Below are 28000 nucleotides of genomic sequence, written 5' to 3'. Positions count from 1 at the left end.
TCTTTATATATATCTCGGCGTTTCGCCCGCGATCTATGTACTTGTTATAATTAATTTTACGAGTAAATTCTGGATTTAATGTTGAACAGCTCATAAGCAAAACGAATGGTTTTTTTCAGGAACACCGAGGTCAAGTAATATTAACGCCTTAATATCCCATTGAGCGGTATTTAACGCGAGCAACTTTCTTTTCAACTTGCGGAAAACAGCTTAGGTATCATATATAGACACATAAGCTGTTTTCCGTCAAAGTTGTACAGACCAGTCTGATAACCGTCGTTGGTATGTGAAAGATTATGATATCTAAAATCACAATCTTATTGCGATAACACTTCTCTAATTCTTTAGACTTAGACTAAATGTGAAGTAGCACAAATAAATGTAACAGATACGTAGTTTTCTTTTGTACTAAAATTAAAATTTACAATTCAATGTAAATGCTAAAATCAGGTTTATATTTTCAATTTAACACAATTTTTTTTATTTAAGTAATTATAGGTACTTTCAATTTTAAAAATCCTCTGTTTTCAGAGTAAAAGGAAACAGTAAGCATTCGCGTCAATAATATTGTATCGACCTTTTCCTTAAATTGTTTTTTGTTTTATTTTCCGAAAAAATAAATATAAAATAATTTTTATTTAATTTATTTTAAATGATTTATAATTATATTTTTTTCAAGACGGAAGTTATTTCGAGTTGCAAAAAATAATATTCAGTGTGAAGATACTAAACAGTAATTTTAGTTAGTTAGCGTTAATAAACATGCACGTTGTGCTAGCGGCCTTACGCTGTATGCGTTTTCTGAACCTTTATCGCGGTGTTTGTTATGAATGGACCAGTGTCAGTCAAACGCTACTCGTTTTAGGATTGATATTTCGCGCTTTTTTTTTCAAATTCGGTTTATTTTTAATTATATGTGCCGAATAACTAGATATTATTTCGTCAATGTCACGTGAATTTTTTTTAGATTTTTGTGAGAGTGATTATGATTTAGGAGTTGAGTTTAGTGATTTATAATGTTTGTATGGATTTGATGGTAATTTGGTATGTACCTACTCACTCTCTATCACTTAAATATATTTTATTTATTTAGTAGCGTTGACAGTAAAACGATAATTAATGATAACTAACGGTGTTTTACATAAGGAAATATAAAAATATTCACTTCATACGTGATTTTACGACATCGTTTACGAATGAGTCAATACCATGTTTCTCGCGATTCGTAATCGTGATAGAACTGGTAGAATAATTAATATGAATTCGTGTTATTTTTCTGTTTATTGAATTATTTTTATTTTGATTTAGGAAGCAAATCGTAATTTAATATTATCGTCACGTTTATAGTTAATATGAATTAGCGTAACTCTGGTACGCTTATTAAAATGCGGATCTTTCAATCAATTTAAACCAAATTTAAAAAAAAGTGAGTTCCATTGCTCAATTGTCTTTTTTGACTCTACACACGGAGAAAAGAGGTCTGAATCAATTAAAGTAACAACTGATCAACTGAATTTTCAATAATATTAATTGAATTTTGTAACAGTATACATATATTAAGGAAGTATTTAAAATGTTTTTAATGACTGTTTTTGTTAATTTATATTAACCAAATGTTACAAATGATATGTAAACAACTCATGTTGTTAGCTAATTCGTAAGGATAGGATAGGGATTTCAAGGAGGGATAAAGCGTTTTACTCGCTGATTGTCAAATTAAAGAATCATACGGTCGAGATAAATAGATTTTGTCAATTGATCCTGTCAGCGGAGTTCCTCTCGAGCGAATCTGTTTCGCGGTTTGCGACCTCGGCTCTCGTGAGATTGGAGCGCAGATAAAGGATGCCAGTGAATGATATACTTTATCTTGGTTTGTTCTTATGAAGATTGCTAACGATAATGACATAATCTATAAATTCGTTTATAAAAATTATTTTCTTTAGAACTTTTTTCTATTATCATTTATTTGAATTATCATTTTTCGTTGGTGTCGAATTAATACAGATAGTTACGGCAGGATTTGGATGTTTTAGATTATAATACATTTTTGTTAATCTGATTACCTACTTAGTTTGGTTGGTTGATACTGCGCATATTGCATGTTCTATATGTTTTTAAAAGAGGGATTATTATTTAGAATTGTATTTTGAAGTTGGGGTCGTTTTTATGTTATGCGTCTACGAACGTATCTACGATAGTAATAAAAACGTAGCATTCAACTTGGTGGAGTACTTATTCACAATTCAGGAAGACCTTAAAACGGACAAAAATTCAAAAAAGTTTTCCTGTTACAATTAAATGTAATTATGTACATATACAGAGTGTTCGACTTCTAACTGCGTTCCTTCCTTCCATTGCCTGAAAATAATTCTGTAGTTGTAACAGATCACGTTCCGTATGAAAAAGAAATCTTAGCCCATTTTTACGCTTATTATTTATATATTACTAGCTGACCCAGCCACGCGTTGCTGTGGCTCAGTAATTATAATTTATTAAAATAATATGTAAATTCTATATTCAAACGCGCCATCTATAATCTAGAAATAGATTACGGCGCTATCTACCGGATATCTGTGCAAATCAGATGCCAAACCGCCATATATTAGAATTTTATAGAACTAACCGATAAATAGACACTAAAGTCATATAATAAACATTTAATTTGCAATATTAAGATTAATAATTGAGATAAAAAATACCATATCTCCCAAGTTGGACCAAATTACAGATGCTTATAAAATTTGATAAAAATTGGTTCAGTAATTTCGGAGCTTATCACTAACATACATCGTGACACGAAATTTCTATACATATAGATATTAGTCAGGTTTACTCATATTAGTGTCGAAGTTGCTCAGTTGCTCAATTTAGACAAGTCGTATTTGTTCGCATCTCAAACGCAAATAATTACAGCAATGACACTTAGTCTTAATCTTTAGTTTGAGCTAACTGTAATTTTATAACTTTCGCAATTCAACCTATGACGTAAATGTCTTTTTTAATCTTTCAGATGACGTCTGGCCTTCACCATCAAATACCGCAGCAGACGCACCACCTAGACTCCACCGTCTTACCAGCGAAAGAAAAAACTGTCCATGGCAAGGAGAAAACCTTTAAGGTGCTAACTAGCTTCTGTTTAAATGCTATCGTAGATTATCTATCACACGTTTAAGCAATGTTTTATAGCCAATAAACGAGTAAAATGAATCTCGGCTCCTGATAAGAATAGAACACGATTATAAATCGTAATTTCTTACTGAATTTTTATGTATATTACATGCAGATTTCGTCTCTGACTGTCATTTTGTAGTTTTAGATGATGGTTTTTGATGGTAAGTGATTAGTTCATTGGTGATATTTTCTTGAGTTCTGTCGTTTGTCTAATAATTTGGTATGAAGTATAATTGTAACAATTCAAATCTTTTGTATAACTTGTGTAAACATATCCAAAACTCAACGCTCTAGCGCAACTATCACATCAGTGGATTGTGACTGTTGCGCTGGCGGCCAAGGGTTCAATCCCCGCACATGGCATACATTTTGTATTGGCCATGCAGATGTTTGCCATGACTTGGACGTTTGTGCTCATGTATTGCGTGTGTTTCCGGACCCCTGACACTGGAGTAAAATCTTAGTGGTGGTCGTTAAGTGTGAGCTGTTTATAGATGGTTATTTTAAAAAAAGAATATTTAATATATTCGTTTTATCTTCTTCAGTCCTTTATCCCATAGGTTTAAGTGTTCAAGCCACCTCAATATTATCACAAATTCCTCAAAACTAGAACCGGAAAGACCATATTTTGCGAGACGAATTACTTGAAAATTCCTGTTTTTAATTAATTTATATTAGCAGTATTTAATGATAAAACTAGGACCATTTGTCACATTTTGTTATCAATTAAAGTAAATTTCCCCCCAGGTGGTGGTGGGGAGCGAGGTGAGCGTGATGAAGACCCCGGTGCTGGGCCCGCGGCCCTACAACGCGCTGGCCATCATCCACACGCAGCAGAGCAACACCTTCGACATGCTCAACTCGCTCACCACGAGTGTGGTATGTATACCGCTTCATTATATTTGTTTTTTTATGAACAAATATCTATAGCATACACGGTCGTCTGTTCCTAAAGTAAGCAACTTAATGCTTGTGTTATTGGTAACAGCCGGCTATAGCTAGCTACATATATATTTTTTAAATATTTACTGAACATATAATATTGTAATATCCATAAAACTTTAGTTAGCAACGGCGTACCTAAAGAGATCTCTTCTAGGCAACCTCTGATACTAAAAACTAGTATTAAAAAACAGGTCATACATATGATACTTGAAAATATATAAGCTATTTATTGGTTCAAAAAACTTCAAATATGAATTGGGTTGCCCCAATCTAGTTAATACGATACGTAGCTTTATAAGATGTTTGTTATAAATCATAATTGGTAATTTACTATGTAGTGCCTGATGTTCGGTTCGCAATAATTTCACTTTGAATAAAGAGTGAAAGTTGACTAAGTTGTTAATAATACCATCATTATATCAGTTATTACTGAATCGGAACCATACATTTTTTGTAGCAATTAATCATATAAAGAATAGGTATTTGTTTCAGTCACTGTAATAGTGACGGAAAAATTTTGATTGAGTACAGCAGGGAATTTCCTGCTCAAAATATAGAGCACACTACTGCGAAAGTACCTCGACCTTACAGAAGATCACAGATAAATAATACTGCTCTTTAGTAGTGTTGCATACCTGTAGTTAGTAAGGTAACCAGAGTTTCTGAGGAGGGTCAGGGTCGGGGGTAAGCGGTAATCACTTACAGGTATGCCGTACGCTTGTTTCCCTACCTAAACGTATATGAAAAAAAATGAAAAACTGTTGTAATTGGTATTTGGAACATTTGCTGCTACCCGCAGGCCAGCCAGCCGGTAGTGGGCGTGGGTGTGGGCGTGGGCGTGGGTGTCGGTGGCTACCGGCGTCGTAGCTCAGGGCAGGGACCACTGTGCGACCCCGAGCTCGATGACAGCGGCAACAAACTGGTGGCAAGGCTCGAAGATGACGCCTTTATCTCCGAACAAGATCTGGTGAGTGATGCCTGAATATAAAAAAAAAAATATTTATTTTATTAAGGTGCTCTATTGAGGTAACTACCGCTCTGGCACACCGGCGGTTTGCGGGTTCGATTCCCTCTCGGAATAGATATTTGCATTTGTACAAATATTACTTTCCGGATTGTATGCCTGTCCTTGTGGATTGTTATGTTATTGCTATTATATACACCTAATAGCAATCGTAACTCATAGTAGGAAATATATTCGCTTACCCGCAGTGGAGCAGCGTGGTAGATTAACCCATATGTGCTCACCGCCCCATTTTTAAAACGGCAGGTTATTTATTTTCAGTGTCGAACTAAAACTGTGGTTTGATTATTGAATGGTACTGTTCGCTTTGTTTACATTTTGGCATTATAAAAAAAAAAACGAAATGTTGCTGGCGCCATTTTTTCTGATTTTTGGAAGAATAGAAAGTGCAAGTGTGGTGTTCACGATGGCGAGAATAAAAAGTAAGTTTATTTTTTATTTTTTTAGAAGTAAAACCGTGTAAAGCATTTTTTTTATATGTATTATTTTATATTTGATTAGTTTTGTGATAAAAATCGATTCTTTCGGTTGAGATTTAGTTTTTTAGAGGCATTATTTAGAGCGCCCCATTATTGGGGCGCTGGGCACGTACTTGCATGTTGATTTCAAACTTCATAGTATATGTGTTATATTTTATTTACATTGTTTATAGCAACTTCCAGTTATATTGGTACTTTATATGTTATACTTTTATATTTATTATGTTGTTTTAGGTTGAGTTTGGCAGAAATTATCGACTTATTGGAGACGGAAGATGAGGACACTATCTACACATAGCCTAGCAACCAAATTTTGACGAGAGACTGCGATAGTGACGAAGTAAATGCGCTTGTAGGTAATATCAATCACCTGACGGGCAATCTACTACGAGCTGAGGCGCTGCTTGTATGTGTACGCAAATCGGGTTCACTTTTACAAAGATAAGTTATAGAAGCGGACTCGATTGATGACGACAAGATATCCCTATCGGAGATACATCCACTTCTGCGCCAAAAAGAGGTAGCACAAGTAACACTAATCCCGATATAGGTGTTGGAGAACCTGTCATTACGAACTTGGCGGCCAAATTACTAACAGATTTTCGAGTTCATGTTTACATAGACAATTTCTTTACATCGTTTAGATTGCTTTATCGCTTTGAAGGATTTTGGTCACCAGGGGACATGAACAATACGGGCCAAAGGGTCGAAAATGTGCTGCTGGAGTCAATCGACGACATAAAGAAAAAACAGCGTGGGAGCTATGATCAACACGCCTGATGTTTCATCAAATCATTGATGAAACATCAGGCGTGTCCCTAGTGCAATACAACGTCAGTAACGTCGTTACCGTAGCTTCGACCTGTGAAGGTGTTTCTCCAGTTGGATTCGCAAGTGATGGTCAAGTGCTGAAAAAAAACCCTCGATTCAACAGCCCTTTTGTGTTCAAATGTATAATCAATATATGGGCGGAGTAGATCGTCTAGATCAAAATATAGGCTGCTACCGCAATAGCATAAATAAAAAAAGTGGTATTATTCTGATGTGTGGATGTGTATAGATGTTCTTAGATGTAATAAAAATTTCTTTACAATCTCCATAACAGTTATTTTATTAATACTACCCTTTAAAATAAATGCAATTGAAAAAATTAAGGAGTGGTTATAGACGTGATCTGCCGTGCTCAGCGCCCCAAAATTGGGGCGGTGAAAATGTCCAAAACGGCAAATTTTTTTTATTTAATTTTCAGAATACCTTTATTTTTATGCTTATTGGACTTAGAATAAAACGAAAAAATATCAGTTTTTACGAAAAAAAAAAGTTGAGCACATATGGGTTAAGGTTCAATCCTTCTATATGGAGAAAGAAGCCTATGCACAGCAGTCTGACATTACAAGCTAAAGCGTAGCGTAAGCGTTTGTACACTATTTTTGTAAATAAACAGTATGAGCAATACTTTAAAAGAAATTTTTAAATAAATATTGAATCAAACGTTTCTAGGAAGCGGTAAATTGGGTAAGCAAAAACAAGATAAGAAAGCTTAGTAATTGTATATTTTTAATTTTCTTATATATGAGCTGATAGCAATGGATGCAACTCTTTCGAAACGTCTGTCGAACAACTAATAATAGTACGATAAGACTATAACGTAAACATAAATAAAATAGCAAATGACTTCTATAAGTAAATTTATTAAAATTGCTTGTATGGTGTCAGTGAGAAAACGTATAACTTGAGGTCGTACACGTAAAATCATTTTGTCTCCTATGTATGTGGTGGACTTTCAGGAGTGACAGAGTATCCTCTATATACTTTGTTTCGAAATATATTATTGTGAAGTATTTTGATATTTTTATATTTTCTTAAGTAAAGTATAAATAAAGAAATCGGTGAAAAATGAGTTCAAAGTTTTTTACATTGACATAGGTTTAATAAAGTAAGTTTTTTATTTTATTTATGACTTGCTAGTGGGATGTTACAGACTGAATAAATTAAAATCAGTCAACCTGCATCAAAGTTCTACAAGAACAGTCGAAAACCGTTCTGCGTTTTACCTAAGCACGGCAGTACTCTGCCTTTTTTTACGTGGGGAAAATCCATCATGGATACCCTCCGGCGCGGGGGCGTCAGAGGCGCACAGCTCCAACCTGTGGCGCGCCGTGTCCTTGGCGCCCACTCGTGGCAGGCGGGAGTCGCATCCCGTCTCGCGAGTTGGTGCAGGCACTTACCGGAGTACCCGTGTCCGGAAAATACCTGCACCAGACGGAAGGTCAGCGGCCCGAACCGCCGCCTCACCCACTTCCGGAGGACCGGCCTGACCGCGTCCACCGTCCACCGCCGCAACAGGGTTTCCTGCGCCTGCCTCCGCATGCGTGCGACCTCCTCCAATGTCAGGTGCTCCCCACGGGATCTCCTCGCCGCCACGAAGTGGTAAATTTCGGCGAGGATCTTCGCCTGCAATTCCCAGAGGGGGTCCCCGCCAGCACGCACGCCGCCGTCCAGGACACCGTCCGGTAACCGCGTATCGCCGTCGTCGCGATGACCCGCTGCGGGCGTCGCAGCAGGGTCTTTGTTGGCGCGACCGAGGGCTTCCGCCCAGACGGGTGCCCCGTACATGGCCATACTCCGGATGACCCCGGAGTACAGCCGACGGCAATGAACACTCGAACCACCCATGTTCGGCAGCATCCAGGGTGAGACCCAGGCATTCATCTGGGCCCCCACCTGGACCGGGACCCCATCCAGGGTATCCCTGCGTACCTGGACGGCAGTACTCTGCCTGTGCCGGCTGTAGATAACTGAGTGGTCTGTGTGCAGGAGGAGAACATCGAGATCGCCGCGGCCACGGAGAAGGGCGCGCCCATCATCCCGCCGCCGGCGGACGTCGGCGGCCAGCAGCAGCCGCAGGAGCCGCAGAACGGTGAGCCGAGCGCTACGGTAGCTACTTTATTACGGTTTTGAAGTAGAACGTCTTTACGCACGCTTGACTTGGGGAGCTAGCTGGTGGAGGCGTGACGAGAGCGTTACGAAAAGTGTGATCGGGCGAGGCGACCGGAGCGAGGGAGGTGCGACCAAACATTTTCTTTCTCTCTTTCTCTCATAGCCAGTTACGTTTCGTATATCTAAGACGCAGTGCAGGCCTTTTGTGCAGAAGTTTTACTTCAGTCGGTCTAAAGCACGCGTTTTAAGTGCATTTATACTTATAATAATGCAAGCATACAAATACACCACCGCACACACACACATAGCAACCAACTGATACTTATCAAACAAATCAGTTACTGGATAGACTGTGACCTCATAAGGCCGACACTGATAATTTCGTTTGTGTCAAACATCGGATTGATAACACTATTTAATTAGTTACGAAATTGTATGCTTAATGAAAGTACTTGTTTATTTATTAGTAAATGAAAAATTATAACGTCATTGTTATTTATATGTTAAATCGATATGCCTGAAGAATTTTTAATTTATCCGTAAAGTCGAACGAATTTGGATGCACTATTTACTTTAATCAAACACACATCTCTGTTACATATTTCCCAAGTAAACTTATTCATCACTAATATATTAATATTTACACTAATAACAAGAACGCACAAACGAAAAATTCAAAGTGAATTACTACTATTACGAAATTACTCCGTGGAATGTTGCGATTATGCGACCGTGTCAAAAATTATTGGTAAAAACGGCATCGAATTCAAGATAATTTAATTTGACAGGTTATTCTTAGGCTGTGCCTACTGTCATTGTTAAACCTACTAATGTTAAAAACACAATATTTTGTTCGTAATCCATATGACGCGCGACACATTATAAAATTGTAGGATTATATAATGTCCTACCGTCATTGCTAACATATTCTAGGCAGAAGTTTCATAAAAAGCCCGTCGTCGATTCGCGCGAAGCGCTGATATCGCATATATAACGGCGGGTTTTTCAATTGAAGCGGATTTAAATGGAATAATGGTTTATGTCTTTTTTAAAAATATGTAATGTTCATGTTTTATATGTATATCTTTTTAGTAATATGACAAGGTAGGCAGTGCCTTTCTGCCTATATGGAATGCACGCTACGGTGCGCATGCATGTCATAGACTAGAAACACAAAAAATAATTACACACATAGTGCATAAGCATGACACATCCCATTTTTCGTAATTCGCCGTATTTACAACATATTACGGCAAAACAGAATCGAAATCCTTCTATACCTTTGTTTTTATTATTTTTTCAAGATATCGTCATAACAATTTTTCATATAAAATAGTGAATCATTGTCAAAATTTTTATGTCACTTTAAGACTATCATATGTTAATCGTAAACAAGGTGTATGTTGAAGCCGTTGTGTCTTAAATTATTAAGTTAATATATTCGTTATTATAATGGCGTACTATACTTTGTTTCCAGGGTTGGTATATGATCCTATATACGAAAAGGAGAAGGACAAGGAGAAGGCCGATAATGAGGATGAGGAAGAGCCCATCGGAGTGTCTCCTTGTGGCAGGTATGTGCTGAGATTATTATTATTAAGTAGATCGATTTTCTTGTAATTGGTAAATTATAAAAAATATTTCTCTCAGATAGTGTTGTGTTGCTGTATTAAATGCTAATTAAGGTAGGCAAAGTCCCTGGGGGAGGGTCGGGGATATGGTCGGCAACGCGTTTGTGATGTACCTAGTCTTGCAGGTGCCTTTTGTCTACGGTAACCGCTTACCGTCAGCCAGACTTTACGCTTGTTTGAAACTCTAGTGATATAAAAATGGTAATAAAACAGTAGCACAAGATTTGGTATTTAGACAAGTTTGTCTATAAAGGTTTTGGTATGACTGTGTGCTTGTTGGCCTCCCCATCGTGCCTCGGAGAGCACGTTAAGCCGTCGATCCCGGTTGTTACCGTAAATACTTGATAGCGATCGTTACTCATAGTAGGGAACGTATCCGCCAACTCGCAGTGAAGCAGCGTGGTGGATAAGCTCCAATAATTCTCCTATATGGATAAAGAGGCCTATGCCCAGCAACGGGATGTTTCAGGTTGAATGCGATTGAATGGGAAGGATTGCGTTGCATTTTAGCCTTTATGTCGGACTATAAATATGGAAAAAAAAATCTTGTTGTTCAAAGGTTCTTCAAGTACGACAAGGAGGTGGGTCGCGGCTCGTTCAAGACGGTGTACCAGGGGCTCGACACGCAGACCGGGGTCGCTGTGGCCTGGTGCGAGCTACTGGTGAGGGTCGCTCGTGCTCCATACTTATATTAGTTGGAACATCGAAATAAACACTGAAAAAGCGACAATACTCTTTCAAATCTTGGTAGAGTAGAACTAAGTTAATACTTTGTCCAGTTTTGTGTCAGAAATAATAATTTTGCTTTTGTTACAACACGTTAGATTGATAAGTTTAGTGGCATAAAGTAGAGATTATGTATACTCTATTCGACAATAAAGAATTTATTTTGCGGTAGATATGTGTTAAAATATAATAGAAAATAAGCTATGTTGCAGTTGACTCATATAAATATGTGTACAATATAAAAATCTGAGTGAAATAATGTAAAGTTTGAGACTACATAGAATTCTTAACTTTTTAGGAGAAAAAGTTAAACAAGACGGAGCGTCTCCGGTTCCGCGAGGAGGCAGATATGCTCAAGAAGCTACAGCACCCCAACATCGTACGCTTCTACAACTACTGGGAAGGGACTGTCGCTAAGAAAAAGAATATCGTTCTGATCACCGAGCTCATGGTCTCTGGGACACTAAAGACGTCAGTATACTTAGATTGTTAATGTCTAAATGAGCCCAAAATACATTTAATACAAGACGGACGTATAATTTTAATAATAATAATAATAAAGACGTTTATTCACCAAGAATAAAAAAAAACAAAAGATTTCTTAGTCTAATTTACAGAGATTTCAGAAAAAAAAATTTAAAAACTAAACATAGATAGATAGTATTTAATAAAGAAAAACCAGGATTAATAAATGAAGTATGTTGCCGAAGGTACAAGTAGACAAAATGACGAGCCACTTGAGACACACTATACGCTTATAATAAAGACATAAATACTACAAATCCAGCTCAGTGAGCGTTTCGTACCAACTATCTGATGAAATGCTATAGTCGCCTATATCAATGTATTTAGCTTCACTTTTTGCCAATTTGATTCTGATTTTGCTGCTCAAGGAGCCATCTCCTGGTAAGGTCACGAAATTTCGAACGAGTGGAGATACATCTCAATGTATGCTCTCCTGGTAGTTCCCAGTATCCTAATAAATGTTACGCTGTTCTGTGATATACATGGTACATATTACATAAAGCCGAAATTCCTGACACTGTTTGGATAGCATTTCAGAGTGTCCTTCGACCGAAAATATTACTTTCTATTTATGGTCTCCTGGTACTTGACTTTGTCTAACTAGTACTGTCATATTATTCTGGTGTATGTCATAAAGTTACCCTCTATTATTCAAAGGTACGACGTTGAAGTTATGTTCTCTAGATTCCTAAGACAAAATAGACATTTATCCTATGCCATTAATTATATACAGCACGTTGTCTATACATTCATTTTCGCATAACTGCAGTAGTTAAAATTTAATGTTTTAATTGTAGATATCTTCGACATTTCAAACGGATCAATCCAAAGGTTCTCAAGTCTTGGTGCAGGCAGATCTTGAAAGGACTGAACTTTTTGCACTCCCGAACACCACCCATTATACATAGGTAAGTAAGTGATTACAGTTCAATTAAATTTGGTTTGTTTTTATCGCCATTAAAAAAAAATGTGTAACTAAATAGAAATAAAATTTGATTTTACCAAATCACTACATAGTATAAAACAAAGTCACTTTCTCTGTCCCTATGTATGCTTAAATCTTTAAAACTACGCAACGGATTTTGATGCGGTTTTTTTAATAGATAGAGTGATTGAAGAGGAAGGTTTATATGTGTAATACATGCATAATATAGTAGAGTAATACTGCTAGTTTTGCAACCGTGCGAAGCCGGGGCGGGTAGCTTCAATATAAAGTGTTCGATTGTGGTATATAAATTGGCCAAATTTTTAAGTTAGTTTATGTACAATACGCAAATTATTAAATATGTTATTTGGTTCGTTTTCAGAGATCTGAAATGCGACAACATTTTCATAACGGGTACAACAGGCAGTGTAAAGATCGGTGACCTGGGACTCGCTACTCTTAAGAATAGGAGTTTTGCCAAGTCCGTTATTGGTACGTATTTAGGATATTTTATTTATATAAAATGTTATTAAAAAAAGAGGAGAGTTAGTGGCGTAGTGGTAACAGCTACTATCTGAAGCACTAACGGTTATAGGTACGATCTCCGCGCATGACAACTGTTAGTACCAGCAATATAGATGTTTGTAGTGGTCTTGACGATTTTGATTGTAGTATTGTGATTTTTTTTTAATCCCTCGATAAAGGATTTATACCCTAGTGGGGGACATTGAATGAGTGGGCTTTTTTTTAATAAGAACTAAATAAAAAGAATAGTTGATTATAATACGTAAATGGTATTCCTTCGTTCAGGAACGCCCGAGTTCATGGCGCCGGAGATGTACGAGGAGCACTACGACGAGTCCGTCGACGTGTACGCGTTCGGGATGTGCATGCTCGAGATGGCGACCGGCGAGTACCCCTACAGCGAGTGCAGCGGGCCCGCGCAGATCTACAAGAAGGTGGTCTCGGTGAGTGGGGGAGGGGGAGGTAGATAGCGACCGGCGAGTACCCCTACAGCGAGTGCAGCGGGCCCGCGCAGATCTACAAGAAGGTGGTCTCGGTGAGTGGGGGAGGGGGAGGTAGATAGCGACCGGCGAGTACCCCTACAGCGAGTGCAGCGGGCCCGCGCAGATCTACAAGAAGGTGGTCTCGGTGAGTGGGGGAGGGGGAGGTAGATAGCGACCGGCGAGTACCCCTACAGCGAGTGCAGCGGGCCCGCGCAGATCTACAAGAAGGTGGTCTCGGTGAGTGGGGGAGGGGGAGGTAGATAGCGACCGGCGAGTACCCCTACAGCGAGTGCAGCGGGCCCGCGCAGATCTACAAGAAGGTGGTCTCGGTGAGTGGCGGGGGGGGAGGTAGATAGCGACCGGCGAGTACCCCTACAGCGAGTGCAGCGGGCCCGCGCAGATCTACAAGAAGGTGGTCTCGGTGAGTGGGGGAGGGGGAGGTAGATAGCGACCGGCGAGTACCCCTACAGCGAGTGCAGCGGGCCCGCGCAGATCTACAAGAAGGTGGTCTCGGTGAGTGGGGGAGGGGGAGGTAGATAGCGACCGGCGAGTACCCCTACAGCGAGGGCAGCGGGCCCGCGCAGATCTACAAGAAGGTGGTCTCGGTGAGTGGGGGAGGGGGAGGTAGATAGCGACCGGCGAGTACCCCTACAGCGAGTGCAGCGGGCCCGCGCAGATCTACAAGAAGGTGGTCTCGGTGAGTGGCGGGGGGGGAGGTAGATAGCGACCGGCGAGTACCCCTACAGCGAGTGCAGCGGGCCCGCGCAGATCTACAAGAAGGTGGTCTCGGTGAGTGGCGGGGGGGGGGGGTAGATAGCGACCGGTGAGTACCCTCGCCTGCCGGCCTCGGTGTCGGGCAAGTGTCGTGCGCCGGTGTGGGGTGGGGGGGGGGCAGGGTGAATGATCTCTCATGACAGAAGAAACGCCGCGTTGGCGCAATGGTTACAGTCATGGATTGTACCTGTTGCGCTGGCGGTTGCGGGTTCGAATCCCGTACATGACAAACATTTGTATTGGCCATACAGGTGTTTGCCGTGATCTGGGTGTTTGTGCAGTCCTTGTGGGTCCCCACCGTGCCTCGGAGAGCACGTTAAGCCATCGGTCCCGGTTGTTATCATATACACCTGATAGCGATCGTTAGCCATAGTAGGGAATATATCCGCCAACCCGCATTGGAGCAGCGTGGTGGATTAAGCTCTGATTCTTCTCCTACATGGGGAAAGAGGCCCATGCCCAGTAGTGGGATATTACAGGCTGAAGCGACAGAAGAAAACGAAATAGAAAGAGAGATAGACAGTGGGCAAAGAAGACGAGTGCGATAAAATTCGACGCAAGTTAAGGGAGTAGAACATAAAAAACTGAGGCAGAAGAAAAAGGAGCAGGGAAAAAGAAAGGGGAAAAACACGTACGACGTCTCGACGAGGAAGGAAGCACTCGTGTCACTCGAATCGCGCTCGTCGGTCAAATGGCGGTCACAGGCGCGGGGAGAGGGGAGAGGAGCAGCCACGCGTTAACAAGACTATTAAATTTTTGTCGCCTCTTGTGACTTCTGAAACCCGGTACCCTATTTCTTAGTAGTACAGTTAGACGTGGGTCCAGCCCCCAAAAGGGCTGTGATCACAGCCACCCGAATAAACGGCCAAGTGCTAATAGCGATTATTTTGGATGATCTTTTTTAGTCACCCATTGTTGTACACAGATTGTGGACATTCTTATTCATTTTCTAAATCTATATGATAATGTTTTAGAAATATAATTTTGGTAAAATTGCAGCACCCTAAAATTTGCTGTGCTAGATTCCAGCCCACAGCCTACTGGTAATTCCGGCACTAGTGATTTACTACTACTAATCTCTGTACAACTAAAATAGCAATTATAAGATATTGCTTTAAAAAATCAGCTTCTAAAATAATGTTTGTTTTTTTTTTGTAGGGAGTAAAACCGCAGAGCTTAGAGAAGGTCACAATACCTGAAGTGAAAGACATCATCGAGTCGTGTATAAGGCTTAACAAAGCAGACAGGTATGATATATATTCATTGGAAATACGTTTAATTAATATTATTATTACCCTTTTGCTGTGTGGCTATGGTAGTAAAGAATATGGCCACCTCCTCTCTTTCCATGGGTTTCGAAAGAGGTGACTAAGGGATAACACAGTTCCACTACCACCTTGAAACTTAAAAAACCAACCGATGGCGTGATAACCATCAAACTGCTGGCTTTGAAATATGCAGGTTGAAGACGGGCAGCAGCGTCTTCGGTGCGATAAAGCCAGCCCTGCGGTCACCAACCCGCCTGCCCAGCGTGGTGACTATGCACTAAAGTGTTCGGAGTTCACGCCGTTTTTGGCGTGAACTTGTGAAGGCCTATGTCCAGCAGTGGACTGTGATAGGCTGAAATGATGATGATGATTGATTATTACCTTTAAGCACAGTTTGTAAGATTTTTGCTCATTGAAATATGCTGCTGTGCCAACATAACATTGGTTCTATCTTACTTTATAACCAACGTTTGTTTTAAATGCATATTAAAAAATCTGCATAATTAAACAAATGTTGAGAAAATTGTTTCAACGACAGAAAATAGGGTTATAAAGCAGAATATTTTCTGCTACAACTTAGTAAAATGGATCTTCAATTAGTCTTAGCTTAGGCTAGTGAGTGTAAAACCTTATTTTACTTTTAATGTTATTAACAATCAGGCCCAAGGTGAAAGATCTGCTGAACCACGAGTTCTTCGGTGAAGACATCGGCCTGCGGCTAGAGATCGTGGGCCGCGACCTCGTCACCTCGTCCGACATCACCACGATACAGTTCCGGTTGAAGATCATAGACCCGAAGAAGCGGTGAGCACACCGACACATAGTACAAGTCAAAGTACACCAGTAAAACAGGGAGCTATAGAGTAACTGTTTTAGTAGTTGTTGAATTTGTAGGTTGTTGTTAATGTCCTAGGTTGGTCGCTAAAATTTGTAATCGATATAACAATTAACACTTCAGTCTGTAATATCCCAAAGTTGGGCATAGGCCTCTTTCCCCATGTAGAAGATGGATCAGAGCTTAATCCACCACGCTGCTCGGCGAACGCGGATCGGCGGATATAATATTACATATTATTATCTACGTAACGATCGCTATTAGGTGTACATGATAACAACCGGGACCGACAGCTTAACGTGCTCTCCGAGGCACGGTGGGGAGATCTACAAGGGCTAACACAACCAGACCGCAAATACTGAACACAAATATAACACAATTTACTGTATCACAACAGATGCTCTATATGGTCTTATTCGAATCGTGCTCGTGAAAGTTGGTCGGGCTGATTGTTGTGTGCGCGCAGGTCGTACACGCACAAGGAAAACGAGGCGATCCAGTTCGAGTTCGACATGCAGCGCGACGACTGCGAGGAGGTGGCCAAGGACATGGCGAAGGCCGGCCTCATCATGGAGGAGGACGCGCGCATCGTCTTCAAGCTGCTCAAGTCGCAGCTCATCAGCCTCAACCGGTCAGTTGTTTAAACCTATCAATATTGAGGTAGGGCGCAGCAGGAGGTACGCGCACAAAACGCTTTGGCACTACTTTCCTGATGCGCACAGCTAAGGAATGGAACTCGTTGCCCGCGTCTGTGTTTCCCGAACGATACAATCTGGGTGTCTTCAAGGCCGTCAGAGTGAATAGGCTGCTATTAGGCAGGCATGCTCCACCTTCGACCGCATCGTCACTTAACATCAGGTGAGATTGTGGTCAAATGCCTGCCTATTTGACATAAAAAAAAAGGAAATGTGATGTTCAAAATCTGCAGCAGCCTGACTCTGGAAGTATCTCGACCTTACAGAAGATCGCCTCTAAATAACACGGCTCTCAGTGTTGTGGTGGCCTGAGCTTCTAGTGAAGGTGAGGGGGTAGGGGGTAGGGTCGACAACGCGCTTGTTATGCTACTGTGTTGCAGGCGTCTATAATCTACGGTAATCGCTTACCATCAGGTTAGTCGTACACTTGTTTGCCGACCTAGTTGTATAATAAAAAAAAAAAACAGTTTCTTTACAAAGATCAACTCGTTTTGATACATGTTAGACATTGAACGGTTTGTTAAAAACGAATCGTTTGTTGAATATAGGAACCAAGCTTTAGTCTTTACATTACTTTGTCAAATCGTTCGCAATCAGAACAATTATCTAATATATAGAATTCTAGTGTCGCGGTGTTTGTAGTTAAACTCCTCGGAAACGGCTTGAACGATTCTTATGAAATTTTGTGTGCATTACGGGTAGGTCTAAGAATCAGCCAACATCTATTTTTCATTCCCCTTAGTTATAAGGGAGGGAGGGGGATTGAGAAGGTTAATAAAATATATGGCAAAACAACGTTTGCGGGGTCAGCTAGTTGATATATAAAATTTGAATACAATCTTTAACATTTTACATTCATATGTACAAAAGGAGATTATTCTGTATTGCTAATAAATATGAGTTTTCTATAAATATAAAAAGTGCTCAGGGTGCGTTTAATACGTTCAGTGCCACCGACTCGCTCTGCGTGTTTACGTTAATTTTATTCCAGTGCCGGTGACTCGCGTGGCGAGTTCAGTGTTTTTCGGTAATATTTTCAGTGGGTTGATGTGGCGTTCACTGTAAATCTAATATCAAATTGGATAATTCTTTTTTTCGTGTTTGTTATTGTTAGGACAAGTTTCGTTTAGAAGAAAATTAAAAGATTTTTTTTACTAACATAAGTTTTTTTTTTTAATTTCATGATATGAAATGTGAGTGAGTGAAATACACTCGAGAGCAAAGAAATCGTACAGCCCCTACATTTTAATTTTGACCGCAAGTATTTTTTTAATTTAATGTTGTTTGCAAATACAACTTGAATTAAATTGAAGTACACATTGTTAGCTTTCTAAAAACCCATTATGTGAGCTTTGACCTTCGAAATCATTACAATACCAACAAAACAATAGAATTACCCAAATTCACTCGTTCGGGTAGTTCGGTTTGTAAGACTTTGAGCAGGTATAAAAGGTTAAAAAAAAAAAAATTTTTTTTGGAGACAATGATTTGTTAATACGAGGTATTGCCCCCCTCCCCAAATTATATTGCAGTGCCGGCGACTCGCTTGGCGAGTCCAACGTGAAATGTATGCGGCATCCGCGAAGACATCATGAAAATCGTAGTGGCATTGAACGTGTTAAACAACATATGTTTATAGCACACACGTTTATAACAATTTTTATCTACACTAATGTTGTAACATTCTACTTATGTTTCCAATACTTGACTTATAATTACTACTGTTATAGCGCAGACAACAAAACACTCAATTTAAGCAATTTCACATGATGGTATAATATCCACATCGATATCGTAAAATCTCATTATAACATCGCGCGCATGCGTGCAGCTGCGCTCTCATTGGTTAGATTTTAATGGCGGCAAAATCACTGTGACAATACACGTACGCGTGAATTTAATTTAATAAATTAAAAGTTAAAAATGGATAGCGACGATGATATTTGTACGCCTCCGGATATTCTAGAATTGGCAACAAAATTAACTCACAATCTTTTGCCAGAAAAATCTAGAAAATTATATGAAAAAGAATATAATAACTTATTCCGACTCCGTCTACGAGCTCTACTGCTTGCCCCGCGACCGCTACAGCTGCTGGATCAATAATTAACATTAACTTTTAAAATTGTACCATCCAAAATTTGAACAATTATTATAAATAAACTATTGTCAGCTTTTACTCTTGTTGTTTGAGTAATTGCATTAGTGAAGATAAAGTAGTGTATGCAACTGCATATAACACGGGTATTAAAACACTCGTTACTATTATGAAACTCGCTGCGCTCGTTTCATAAACTCACACTCGTGTTTTAATACCCTTCATTATATGACAGTTGCATAAACTACTAATTGAAGTTCATAGAACATTGGACGAAACCTTTTTAAACATAATATTATGTTTTAGTTTATTTTTCAATTTAATTTAACTTACGTGTGGTGAGTAAGGTGACCAGAACTCCTGGGGGGATTGGGGATTGGGTCGGCAACGCGCTTGCGATGCTTCTGGTGTTGCAGGTGTCTGTAAGTTACGGTAATCGCTTACCATCAGGTGAGCCGTACGCTTGTTTGCAGACCTAGTGACATAAAAAAAAAAATTGTTCTGCAGATACAATACATATCTAAATTGCTTATACAGAACCCAGAGTCAGCCATCTGTGTTGGATTTTGTTCATAATTCCCTGCATTTAGCTGCTGAATACTGTCTTAAAGTATAACTTAAAAAATCGAAAAATAAAAATTTGAATGTAGTCAACAAGACCTTTTATACTGTTTATAAATTGTTATAAACATAAGAAATGGCTACTAATAAACTAATTGCTACTGGTCATTAAATAGTGCCAACTATAATTATTCTAATGTGTAACTATGTAACTGATAAACGTATAAAATCTATATTTTAATATAATTTTTTTTTAAATTTATTTATTATATTTTTTTTATTAGATCTTGGACTATGTAGGCCAGCAAATAAAACAAAATTGTGTTGCTCTGAAAACAAAGTTTTTTTATTGTTGACATGATATTACTAAATTACACTATTAACCAATTGGTTAGGTATACCCTAGTGTATATATATATATATGTTAGGTAATTACCTAAATACATACCTGAAAACACAGAAACGACAACAAAAGTTTATTATTCACTCCATCGCAGTTCCTTACTTATTTTCTTAACTATTTCAGTTTTTAAATCACTAAAAATATAATTATATACACGTATACGAGTTATTATAAATATAATTAATAATTTTAATATAATATAATTAATAATTAATATTCTATTAATACTTTACCATATTTTATTTCAATGATATTACTGGTAATTGATTTATCAATAATATTACAGCCTTAAGAGCTTTAATATTTAAATTAATCTATATAAATAAAAATGAATTGTTGCTAAGCGCTAACTCGAGAATGGCTCGACCAATTCGGAATTTTTTTTTTATACGTTTCATAAGACCCACGGGAGCTTTTATTACTAAAAAAAAATATTATTAACTTTTAACAGAACGAAGTCTGTCCGGGCAGCTGGTGATAAATAAAAGTGTTAAAAGTAAACTTAAAACGATAACTAATAAAATATACTTAAATTAGGAACACTTAAAACAAACAACAAAATAGATGAAACCATATATTTGTACGTATTACGTCATAAGCTTTAGGTTAATGCTCCGGTTAATTTCATAATATACATTTACTTAATGCTGCAACATTATTACTGCCTTTCTATTTTGATACAAACATTTGAAAAACAATCCTCGAAATCTTTACTAATATTATAAAGCTGAAGTTTGTTTGTTAAGAAAGCGCTAATTTCAGAAATTACTAGGTTCGAATTAAGAAGTTATTTTTGTTTTGGATAGTGTATTTAAAGAGGATTGCTTATAGGCTATATCATAACTTAAAAAGTGTTTTCGTCAAATTGACGCCGATAAAGCACGGGCACAGCTTACTTTGCAGCCACTAACAAAATTATTAACATTAAGTGAATTGTAAAATTGATACGAAATAACAATACACTACGCTATATGATATATGCTATATATGCTGTGTGGCTACGGCACTAAAGAATTTAGCCACCCCCTCTCTTCCCGTGGGTGTCGTAAGAGGCGACTAAGGGATAACAAGGTTCCACAACCACCTTGGAACTTAAGAAGCCGACCGATGGCGGGATAACCATCCAACTGCTGGCTTTGAAATACACAGGCCGAAGACGGGCAGCAGCGTTTTCGGTGCGACAAAGCCAGTACTGCGGTCACCAACCCGCTTGCCCAGCGTGGTGACTATGGGCAAAACACATGAGTTCACGTTATTTTTGACGTAAACTTGTGGAGGCCTATGTCCAGCAGTGGACTGTATAGGCTGTAATGATGAACAATAGACTAAAGATTCATCATGGAATATGCGATTGTTTTCAATGCGAAAAATGTGTTATCGTCATACTATAAAGCCCTTTATTACACAAAGATTTATAGAAATTATTAATTTTCTCGCGAATAATGTGACACAGCGTGTAACAAGAACGTTTGATTAAATATGTGTTTCCGATTTTTTTTATTGTACATCTATGTATATTGTATATAAGGAATAGAAAAGTTTATTTAGAAAATTTTCAATATAAATTTACCAAGAATTTATAAGAGTCATAACACATCGCTGTAAGTTAGTGATACTGTAGCATTTTATTGGTGAAAAAATGTTTGAATCGGTCCAGTACCGTTTAAGTTTATCCATTACAAATAAACAAAAAATCAAATCTTTCTTCTTATAATAATATAAATATTAATACAAAAGTATAGATGTACGGAGTTCGAACCTGCGACCGCTCACGCAGTAGTCAGTGCAGTAACCACTGTTCTAATCAGTCTTATACCGTAACGTATTTAAAAGTACATTTATGAACCATGCACCATGAACTATAAAATCTGACGATGTGTATTTGCATATATTGAATATAACCGTTCGTTAAAGCTAATTTTGCTGTACATTGACAATCTAGATTTAAAAAGTATTTTAATGATAATTCAAGAACAGCAATGTTTGCATGTCATTAAATTATATATTCACTGTATCAAAAATAAATTTGAACGAAGACCGATGTCGGTATTTAGATTATATGTCGCGACCCTGAATTCGTATTTCTAATCGCGTCGGTACTCGTAATACGTAACTTAGAAGGTCTTATGCAGTAGGAATAAATAATAAAAAAAAAACACTTAAATTAATTTGTGATTCGTTAAAATGATTCATCCTTCTTATTTTTATATTAACGCAATAATAATAAAAAAAAAACGATTTTTCATATATTTATAAAATTATAAAAATTTCTTAAAAAATCAAAACTATCTTAATTATTTATAGTCTTTTAAGTTTTACTTCCTAGACACTTGATCTTATTAAAATAAAAAGCTTTTATCTATGTTCATGTCATTTATTTAAAAAAAAAAAAAAATGAAATCTTATAAAACAAACATTTTCATTTAAAATAAAATAAATTATTAATATGACAAGCAAAGCAAAGTCGCGACCTCAACTAGTCATTAAAAATAAAAATCGTCTACAAAGTTTGTAGAGTGATTCTCGCATAACATCAGCATAATACGAATGCTTATTTCGATGCTTCATTGCTTATAATTAATTGCTCTGACGCGATAACTGCAGTACACAATGCGTGCCGGGGTTTTGCACAACGTATTCGTAGGTAAAACTTTATATTATCGTGAAACGTATTTAAGTTAGTATATCGGTAAAGTTGCCACGTGTGTTTTTATCGTGATATCACTACTTGGCATCGGTTTTATAGTGCTGTGTTCATCTGTGCGTTATTTTTAATTACTGTGATTAGTGTTTGTATTGTCTTTAATGTTACTTGTGTCGTAAATAATGTAGTATGTTGGATTTTTTAATTTATTGCTATATAAACTGTATATAAATAATTAAATACTAAGTTTATTTTACATTTGAAAAAAGAAATAATACTAAAAAATGTTATAAAATAAATCCATTTTTTTTTCAACATTATCATTGATATATGTATATAAAGTAATTTTAATAAATTTTATACAGTAGTACATAGATAACAGACGCAGATAATGTTATGTAAAACATAAGGTCTTTGTACTCAAATAACTATTGATTTCTAAATCACCAGTATCGCGTGCTTTCGACTCGCTAGTTTCTTGTGACTTTCTCGTTATTTACTTTCACGGTCTCCCTTGATATTTTATATATACGTGTAATATTAGGTCTTATGTAAATAGAACACTCACCTATATAAGTATATTTACTACTATATCATACATATGAGTTCACGCCATTTTTGGCGCGAACTTGTGGACGTCTATGTCCAGAAGTCGACTGCGATAGGCTGAAGTGATTACCCGCAGTAACTACAATTTAGTTATTGAAGTGAACCTTTAGAATCGTTGTAATTTGAAACTCGATGAAACGAAAATGCGTCACGATAAAGAAACACATGATTGTATGGGAGTGAAATGCATAGAACAGATTATGCAGTATTTTTTATTATCGGTGATTTTTTTCCTCGTAGGCTTCTTTTCAGAAGTTTCACTTCTGCCTTTATTACCTAATAATAGCTTTATTTTACCTCAAAGCCTCTTATAAACATTAGGCTGATAACCAAACGCATATTTGTTAGTTAAAAAATAAAATTTTCGCAAACAAACTTTCTCTATTCTATATAGATAATGTAAAGCCTCTAACTATTTATTTATTTATTCTCAGACCTACCCAATATGCACACAAAATTTCATAAGAATCGGTCAAGCCGTTTCGGAGGTGATTAACTACAAACACCGCGACACGAGAATATTATAATATATTAAATAACTCGAAGGCCTTTCCGCCTGGCTATTAAGACTTGGACTTTCCTTGTTTAGGGGTAGTGAAGTTTATGAATTTTGTTCTACTAAGTTTTACAAAATACAGATTTCATATTCTTATATATATTTGGATTTGGCGCCCAAGATCAAGGCCTATTTTTATCTTGTATCTCCACCAGGTGGCCGTTTCCATGACGACCCCAACAACGACGTGCACAAGCTAAATACCGTCAGTTACGCGACCTCGCGTGTTCACTATCGTTGTGAAACCAATTTTTTTTTATTCGTAATTTATTTACTTACATATACATAGTTAATCAGCTTCAATGAACCGATTTGAACTGAATTTCGCTATTATTGTTGATTTGAAATGTTCTTTATTATTTTTAAGCTGTAGTCTGATGTGTTTCAAATTGTTTAATAAATTTTTAATAAAATGTCTAGAAAAACGAGAAGTCATTTGTGTTTAATGTTTGGGTAATATTTATTTATAAAAATACTAGTTTTTACCCGCGGCTTCGTTCGCATTGAATTTTTTTTAAATAAAAAGTATCCTATGTTACTTCTAATGCCTCCAAGAAAATGTGTACAAAGTTTCATGATGATTGGTTGAGTAGTTTTCGCGTGAAAACGTAACAAACAAACTTACATTCACATTTATAATATTAAGTAGGGATTAGCCTTAATTATTAATTAACTTAATTAGCCCTAGGGAAGTTAGTGCTAATGAAATTGATTTAATATTGACTTTTATTGGAATCTAAATGGCAAAAAAATTATTGTATTGATTTTTTTTTTAAATAAGATAAACAACTAATGTTAAAGTAATAAAAAACTTATAATAGTAACGAATTAAAACATTTTATTACAGGGAGAGGAGTGAGAAGAAAGCTCAGATGCTGTTCAATCAAGAGTTGATTAACGAGCAGAACATGCAGCAACAGTTGCTTCTGGAGCAGCAATTGAGACAGGTTTGCATTTTTGGTTTAAAAAAGAAACATTATTATTTGAACACTTACTCTTCTGCACTGAACTATGAACATTGGCGCAGTTTGTAGTTACATTGCTTCCTGGGATTGTGGGTTCGATTCCTGCCTGAGCCAGGGTTTTATTATTTGTATCATATATATTAATACGCTAAGGTTAAGATGTTTGCCTCCCTTTTTAGAGAAAACTCCCAATTACTCCACATAAATTATATATCATTTTATAGATAATTGCTTGCTCTACCGGCATCGACAGCTAAAAAATTTACTATTGCTTTTGTTTATGTAAATTAATTAATTATTAAAATTATTTATATGACGGTGTTAATTTTGAAACAACGTCAACCTTTTTACTTATTTAGTGCGCATTATTCGCACAGGTATTGCTAGTATGTATTATTTCTATGTACATATATTTATAAAATAAGAAATAGCTATCAGTCGGCTGTTACCAAGCATTAAGTTGCTTAACTTTGTAACAGACGACTGTGTATGTATGTTATAGTTATTTATTTATTTAATATATCGTTCAAGGTTAAAATGATCCAGAGCCAACAGCAAGCAGGTCCAGTGGATCAGGTGAAGGCTGGGTTGTTGAATGGAGTCGGTACTCAGCCCACCTTGGCATCTGTACAGTAAGTATTAAAAACAACTGTTGTTAGTACAATAAGGTGGTGTTTATATTAGATTTTGAACATGTTTTATATACCTATTTCAATTTTTGTGTCTAGGCTAGATCAGCAGTCTCAATTGTTGCAAGCCCAACAACAGCTACTTCAACATCAGTTTCAGCAACATCTCAATAATGAAGAGAAAGCAATGAAGTTGTTTCAACAGAACCTGATGCAGGCCCGTATGTCGCCTTCCCTCAACGCCGACCATCAACTCTTGCAGTCGCAACAACTACTGCAGCAACAGCAGTTTTTAGAACAGAACCTCAAACAGCAGGTGATGATGGAACAGAATCTCCTTAACCAGCAGATGTTGGAGCAAACGGTGACCAATCAGGCTCTGATAGAACAGCAAGCTCAGCAAGGACTACTCGAATCGCAGCAAACTCCACTACAACCTAATTTAATAAATCAACAACTGGTAGCAAACGAAATTAATAATCAAAATCAGGCATTACAGCAGCAGATAATTCAGCAACAGCAAAACATTATCGCCCATCAGGCAGCAGCGATTCAGCAGAAACAGTTGGAGGAGCAATTGACGGCCCAGGAGAGTATAATCACTGGTCCTCAACCGAATCTCATTACAAATCAAGTCTTGGATCCATCTTTACAGAACTTACAAAATATTTTAGCTCAGATAATACACAGGCCCGACACATTGCAGTCGAGAAAAGATTCCGAATCCGAACAAATGCAGTTATTACAACAGCAGCAACAACAGCAACTACAACAGCAGCAACAACATCTGCAGCAGCAGCAACAACAGCAGCAGCAACTGCAACAACAACAGCAGCAGCAGCAGCAACAACAGCAGCAGCAACAACAACAGCAAACTCAAATGCAACAAGTCGTAAGCCAGCAAACTGAAAGCGTTGATTTGCAACAATCTGTTCAACAGGAGCAAGAGTCTATGCAACAAAAGCAAAATATAATGAATATGCAAATTCAACAACCTACTAGTCAGAATATAAACTTTCAACAAAACCAACAGTTTATTCATTCTAATTTGTTGGCGGCAGCTGTAGATCCTACAATTCTTGCGCAACAGCAACAAGTAGCACAAGCTCAGCATCAGGTGGCTCAAGCCCAGCAACAGCTAAATATGCAAAAGCAAATGTTGGCGCAACAGCAACTTGTACTTCAGCAACAGTTACTGACCCAGCAACAGATACAGTTGCCGGGGCAGACGCTCTCCCCACAGCATATACGAAATTTACAACAACAACAATTTTTAGCGCAGCAAGAGCTACAATTACAAACCCAGCAAAATATAATCGATCAGCAAAATCTAGCATTATTGGCACAAAAGCAACAACTAATGGGTCAGCAGCAGCAGAAAGTAGAAGAAATATTGCGAGCTCAACGGCCGATGTATACGCGACAAGGATCTGAGCAAAGCCAAATGAGCAGTGCTGATGTTCATGATCCACAACAAACTGTAGTTCCCGATTCGTATCAACAAAAACCTCACACACAGCCACAAATGTCGATGGATCAAATTCAGTTTCAAAACCAGCAATATATCGAAAAACAATTACAAAAGCAACCTTCAGAAGAGCACCCATACCATCCCCCAGTGCAAACGATGCAAGGGCAATCGCTGCCACATAACATGATGGTGCAAAACTTTAGCTCGATACAGCAGAATGAAAGGCAGATATCTAGTCATGAAGGCACTCCAGTGCAAAATTATACTGCTAATCCTCTGCAGATGTATCAACAGAGTCATCCAGGGCAGTCGATGCAGAATGTTGCATATAAACCGGTCGAAACGTCCGCACCTTCTACAGTTCCTAAAACTTTACCTCAGAATCCTCCTGTGACGCAGTACCAGCAGGTGGAAAACGTACCTACGACGATTCCTACTTCGGTACCGGCATCGATACCAACGTCCATTCCACCAGCCACTTCGATACCCACGTCGGCTCCGACTTCGATACCTGCGCAGCTGCCGGTCGACGTCAAACCTCCGAGTCAAGTTCAAGACACCGTGCCAAAGCAACTTAGCATACAAACAGAAGAAGGTTTCGTGCCAAACGGTCATAAAGAACAATTTCACACTCCGATGACAGAGTTTCCATCGGGTGCGACACATATCGAGGCGATACGGCAACCGGAGCTGAGTTCAGTGGAAGAGAAACAAGCGGAAAATCAACAGCAAGACGGCAAGTACAATAAAATTGTGACAATTATATTTTAAATAAATATTCTTTAATACTTACAGGAAAAGATTTAACATACATTTTTATATTTTCAGTCGGAACTGCGGCACCGTCGCCTATCACGAGTGAAAAGAAAAGCCGGGGCTCCAAGAAGCGGGCTCGCGAGAAAGAGAAGTTCCCTCGGCTCTCGGTGCTGACCGTGAGCGAAGACAACACGGTGGTCGAGTGCCAGCTGGAGTCCAAGTCCAAGACTGTTACCTTTAAGTTCCACGTGCCCGATGTTAATCCTGAAGAATTAGCCAATAATTTTGTGAGTGCCGTCACAAAGTATAACAGTTTCGAAATTGGAACATTGATTTAGTTATTAAGTTATATTTTTGTAAATG

At 38.0% G+C, this 28000-nt stretch overlaps 1 protein-coding gene across 1 annotated transcript in view; it reads left to right on the top strand.

Moving 5' to 3' along the window:
• Nucleotides 1–28000, top strand: part of LOC123666459 (serine/threonine-protein kinase WNK1-like) — a 71795-nt gene that overhangs the window by 25227 nt on the left and 18568 nt on the right. Inside the window, exons 3-20 of the mRNA XM_045600551.1 lie at nucleotides 3011–3118; nucleotides 3919–4050; nucleotides 4916–5083; nucleotides 8437–8539; nucleotides 10037–10133; nucleotides 10750–10852; nucleotides 11215–11387; nucleotides 12239–12349; nucleotides 12749–12858; nucleotides 13177–13334; nucleotides 15306–15394; nucleotides 16076–16219; nucleotides 16717–16881; nucleotides 24664–24763; nucleotides 25313–25413; nucleotides 25510–26138; nucleotides 26271–27617; nucleotides 27710–27924. Of these exons, the coding sequence (XP_045456507.1) occupies nucleotides 3011–3118; nucleotides 3919–4050; nucleotides 4916–5083; nucleotides 8437–8539; nucleotides 10037–10133; nucleotides 10750–10852; nucleotides 11215–11387; nucleotides 12239–12349; nucleotides 12749–12858; nucleotides 13177–13334; nucleotides 15306–15394; nucleotides 16076–16219; nucleotides 16717–16881; nucleotides 24664–24763; nucleotides 25313–25413; nucleotides 25510–26138; nucleotides 26271–27617; nucleotides 27710–27924 (4053 nt within the window). The remainder of the gene's footprint in view (nucleotides 1–3010; nucleotides 3119–3918; nucleotides 4051–4915; nucleotides 5084–8436; nucleotides 8540–10036; nucleotides 10134–10749; nucleotides 10853–11214; nucleotides 11388–12238; nucleotides 12350–12748; nucleotides 12859–13176; nucleotides 13335–15305; nucleotides 15395–16075; nucleotides 16220–16716; nucleotides 16882–24663; nucleotides 24764–25312; nucleotides 25414–25509; nucleotides 26139–26270; nucleotides 27618–27709; nucleotides 27925–28000) is intronic.

This window comes from Melitaea cinxia, chromosome 26 (genome assembly GCF_905220565.1).
Source record: "Melitaea cinxia chromosome 26, ilMelCinx1.1, whole genome shotgun sequence".
Classification (NCBI taxonomy): domain Eukaryota; kingdom Metazoa; phylum Arthropoda; class Insecta; order Lepidoptera; family Nymphalidae; genus Melitaea; species Melitaea cinxia.
The sequence above is the reverse complement of the archived record's forward strand: the minus strand, read 5'-3'. Positions and strand labels throughout refer to the sequence as shown.